We start from the raw sequence: 4,475 nt of genomic DNA, 5'->3' as shown, positions 1-4,475 counted from the left end.
TTGCCCATCAATCACACGGCATTAGCCCCACTCTCCCGGCGACGCGCAGGACTCGCGCACGCCCCCGATTGGCCAGGCGAAAGCCTCCTCTCCCATTCCCAAGCCCCGCCTCCCCCGGGCGCGCCCATTGGACGAGCCCCTCGCACCGAGCTGCCACTCAAGACGCCGGAGCTCCTTGTTGCGCGCCTGGCGAGCTCTGCTGCGGGGCTGAGAGGGGACGAGGCGCGCTGCATACCAACACACACGCTGCTTCCACCGGAGGACCCGGGGACCCGCCACCCGTTCTCAGAGACAGACGCGTCCACGCCAAGTTTGGCCACAGAGAATCCCAGAGCGCGCCCCACTCCGATTGTGGAATATTTGCTTTTTTTTTTTTGCCTCGGCTGACATTTTGCAAGCGCGATATAAACCGCGCGCGGAGTCCCTTTGCGCCGAGAGAGACGACAAGTGGACCCAGCGCCTCGAAGACCCTCTGGTTTGCGTGACATTTCCGACGCTGGAATAGTCCCGCCATCAACGAACGGAACCAAGCGCATCGGTGGAAATCATCACAAGTGCCATCATGGGCTGCCCCCTCCTGAGGAACGCGTTGTCCGGCTTGGTTCTGGTGCTGTTGTGCAAAGGTAAGTTGACGAGATGTGCGTGTGTTTTGCTTGATGCATTTCTGGAAGGATGCTGCGCGCCTGTGTGTGCGTGCGTGCGCCCGTTTGCATGCGTGCGTGAGCGTGTGTGTGTGCGTAATTCATCAGCGCGGAGCCAAGACGGAGTGCAACGGGTGGTGCATGTTAAGATGTTTCCTCGGAACCAAAAAAAACAAGAGACCGGGAGGGCCGGGATTTTCGGTACGTGACAGGAATGACAGCCCCATCTTGATGCGCGTGTGCAGCGTGTGCAGCGTGTAGTTGTAAAGGTGGAGCAGCACACGCAGAGGAGTTGGTGCTGTCACCTCTCTGCATCGACAAGGTCGACTGGGACACAAAGGGTGACGCATGCTGACAAGAGTGGACGGTTGCGGTCAAAGTTGAAGAAGGTGGAAGGGGAGGGGGGGGCCACCTGCAGAGAATGTTTTTCTTTGACCCCCCCCCTCCCCCGAGGAAATATACAAAAGAAGCTCTAGAAGGGTTCGTCTTGTTTTGCAGTAAGAGAAAAAAGGGGAAACTAGTGGTTTAAACTCATAGGTGTCCAACTCATTTCCTGGAGGGCCGCTGTTCCGCATGTTTTCCAAGTCTCCCTGTTGCAACACACCTGATTCAATGTCAGGCTTCCGCAGAGCTTGCTGACGATCTGATCATTTGAATCAGGTGTGTTGCAACAGGGAGACTTGGAAAACATGCAGGACAGCGGCCCTCCAGGACCGCAGTTTGACACCTATGTCAACTGCTTTCAAGGAGTAAAGGGGAGGTCACATTTGGAGTTTCAGGGGTTGGAGTTCTCCTTATTTTCCGGCAGCTGTCACTCAGTTGTGGTTCTGAACTGTCCATCTGGCAAACAAAACAAGCATCTTTGGATTAAGATAGTGTCATGATTGTGTTTGTGACCAACAGGTGGCACTGTAGGGCTCTCCCTGCAGCTGCACACCTGTTGGTCGTTATGTAATTATGCTTTAAAAGGACTCCCAGCCCGACCACTCATGGTCGGGTCATTGTTTGTTTGTTGTAGCTGTCATTTTCTTGGTCATGTTCTGGTGACTGTTAGTTCTTAGCTACAGCCGGGGTTTTGTTTGATACTTTGGATTCATTTTGTTTTCAGGGCTTTGTTTTGGATTTAGTTTTCTGTGTTTTTATCAATACAATTCTTCAAGTACAACCTGCTCCTCCCTCCTGCCTACTTTTTGGGGTCCACCACGCAACGTGACAGATAGCTTAACTAACAAACAAACAAAAAAAAAAAAAACGATACTCATGTCCATGCTGTGCCTCAACAACACTTCAGAATGTCTTTGTGTCATGGATGTGTTTCGCACGTTCCTGCTAACTGTACATAGCACGTTGTAGTGACTGTCTAGCACATTGTGGTTAGTGTCTTGCGCATCCTGATAATTGTCTCGTATGTTTGAGCAAGTGTCTCTTGAGCCCATTCTGGCAACCGCATCGCACATTCTGGTGACTGTTTCGAATAGCGTCATATTCTGGTGATTGTCTCATCACTGAATCGTTCCTGTAACTGTCAAGTACGTTGTGGCCAAAGTCGAGTGCATTTCGGTGACTGTTTAGGTCATCCCGGCAATGGTCAAGCCCAGTCTTGGACTCTCCAGTAAGTGTCTGGTTCATTCTGATAGCACATCGTAAAACGTGTCTAGCAGAGTCTGATGAGTGCAAAGCACATTCTGTTCACCGTCTCGTGCTAGCTTATTCTGGTAACTGTCTAGCACATCGTAATAAATAGCGAATTTTCACGACCAGGCGTCGTGTCAGCACACTTGATATCTCAAACAACGGTCATGTACCTCAGCCCACCGGTTGGGAATCAGTGAGGTAGAGGATTCCGGTGACCGCTGAGCCTATTCTGGTTGTTGTCTAGCACGTTTCAATGTCTGCCTTGCAGATGACTCTGTCCGGCCAATTCCATTGACCGTCAAGAATGTCGTTTGCCGAGTCGAGTTCAATTTGATGCCCGTCGAGGACATTCTGGTAACTGTCTAGCACAGCTCAGCGTGCTTAAAAAAAAAAACCCAACAACGCTAACATCGATGCAAAGTGCTTGAGCGTTCCTCCTAACATGCTTAGTGATCAATAAAGTTAGGAATCCATTCAAGCCTTTTTCCATCCATCCTCGCAGCATCCCTGAGTGCTCCCGGCGTGCTGTGGGACGTCCCCGCGTTTATTAGTTTTGCAAGACGTACTCAGCACGCTCAGTAATTATCCTCACGCCCCCACCGCACGCTCCTGTGCTTCATCTGTGCAGGCATGCTAAAAAACGCACGCAAACACACACCTGCCGCAATTAGTTCCACCTCCGCCCTGTGGGAAATCAGAATATAACTAAATTACCCTGACCCTCAATAACAGTAATTGATGTGTCAGTGCAATAAGACGGCGGGGGTTAACAACCTGCAGTAGGACTCCCGCCTCTCGGGGGCAGGAGTGAGTGGGCGGGCTGGCGGAAGGGGGGTGGGGGCGGGGGTGGTGCGAGAGTACGATCGGTCAAGCTTGACGGCGAGCAGACGGATGGCGCTGCAGGATGCATGAAAACACCACCAACTCAGTGGGCGCGGCCGCACACACACACACACACGCATCCAAGCACAGACGCATTTCATCTGCGACAGCCCGTGCAAAGGGACCAATCAGCACCGGTTTCTTCGTATGACCAGAGATGCGCTGCGGTCCCGCGAGCGTGTTGTTTGGGAGGAGGGGGGGGAGAATGTGAATAAATGATGCGGCGTTTGCAACTACCCCGTGAGAGGCGAGAGTGCACTCGCCACCAAGTACGCAGTTGGATTAGTTCCACATCAGCAAACGGTGGTGCTGGAACGGTCCTGTTCAGGTAACTGCCTGGCCGAATGCTGGTAACTGTCTCGTACACGACATTTTTTGGAGTCCTAGTACATTCTGGTAACTGTCTATGACATCATTGTAACGAGTACATTCTGGTCAGTGGTCTCCAATTCGCAAAGAGTCTCGCCAATTTTGCAAACTGCCTGGCACGTTCTGGCGACAGGTCAGCATGTTCTGGTCTCTGCCTTACACTTTCTCTTGAACGGGATGGACTCAGAGCCGTTCCGACAGCTACGGAGCACATTTTGGTCACTGCTTTGCTCCGTCTACGATTTGGCCCATTTTTACTGTCTATGCCGTTGCGGCCTTTGTCGCTTACCCACATATCATGATGCCCGACAGAGGGGGGCGCTCATGGCAGCAACTCAGATGAGAGCAGGTGGGCTCCATTTGTCACCTGACTCATGTCCTTCTGATTTCAGCGGCATATGTGGGTTGAATCTCGGTGAGCACAGCACCCCCCTACACTTACACACACACACACACACACACACACACACACACACACACACACACACACACACACATATTCATGCACATTCAACACCCGCTGGATCAAATGTGTTGGCGAGCTGAATAAGAGAAGGACCATGCCAGCGTCAACAGATGCCTGCTGTTGCTAATCTGGAAGCAGTTTTTTTTCCCCCCTTCCCCTCTTCCTTCTTTCCTCCCTGTGAAATCCTCATTTTGTCCTCCCGACTCGGCTCATACAAACGTTTTCGGCTGGCTGGCAGTGTTCATTTTTAGCGCGCCACCATTCCCAGTCAAGAGCCACAGGCAGAAGGGTTGGAGGTTGAGCCAGCCTCGAGTGTGCTCAACATCCCACGACTATCACCCCCCCCCGCCCCCCTTTCTCCCACCCTCCGGTGCTGCTTTTCATTCCCGTTTCTTTGGTTTGCTATATGCTGCAGTGCTTCAGACATCTGCTTCTTCTTCCCTTTGCCGAAAATCCCACAGCGGCATCACCTTTGGGAGAGG

The 4,475-nt window shown here is 52.2% G+C and overlaps 1 protein-coding gene across 1 annotated transcript in view; it reads left to right on the top strand.

The window, feature by feature from the left end:
* Positions 1-148: 148 nt before the first annotated feature.
* iglon5 (IgLON family member 5) overlaps positions 149-4,475 on the top strand; it is a 136,023-nt gene continuing 131,696 nt past the window's right edge. Inside the window, exon 1 of the mRNA XM_019869196.1 lies at positions 149-623. Within this exon, the coding sequence (XP_019724755.1) occupies positions 563-623 (61 nt within the window). The 5' untranslated portion in view covers positions 149-562. The remainder of the gene's footprint in view (positions 624-4,475) is intronic.

This window comes from Hippocampus comes, unplaced genomic scaffold (assembly GCF_001891065.2).
Source record: "Hippocampus comes isolate QL1 unplaced genomic scaffold, H_comes_QL1_v1.1 scaffold67, whole genome shotgun sequence".
Classification (NCBI taxonomy): domain Eukaryota; kingdom Metazoa; phylum Chordata; class Actinopteri; order Syngnathiformes; family Syngnathidae; genus Hippocampus; species Hippocampus comes.
This window is presented reverse-complemented; position numbering and strand designations above follow the sequence as displayed.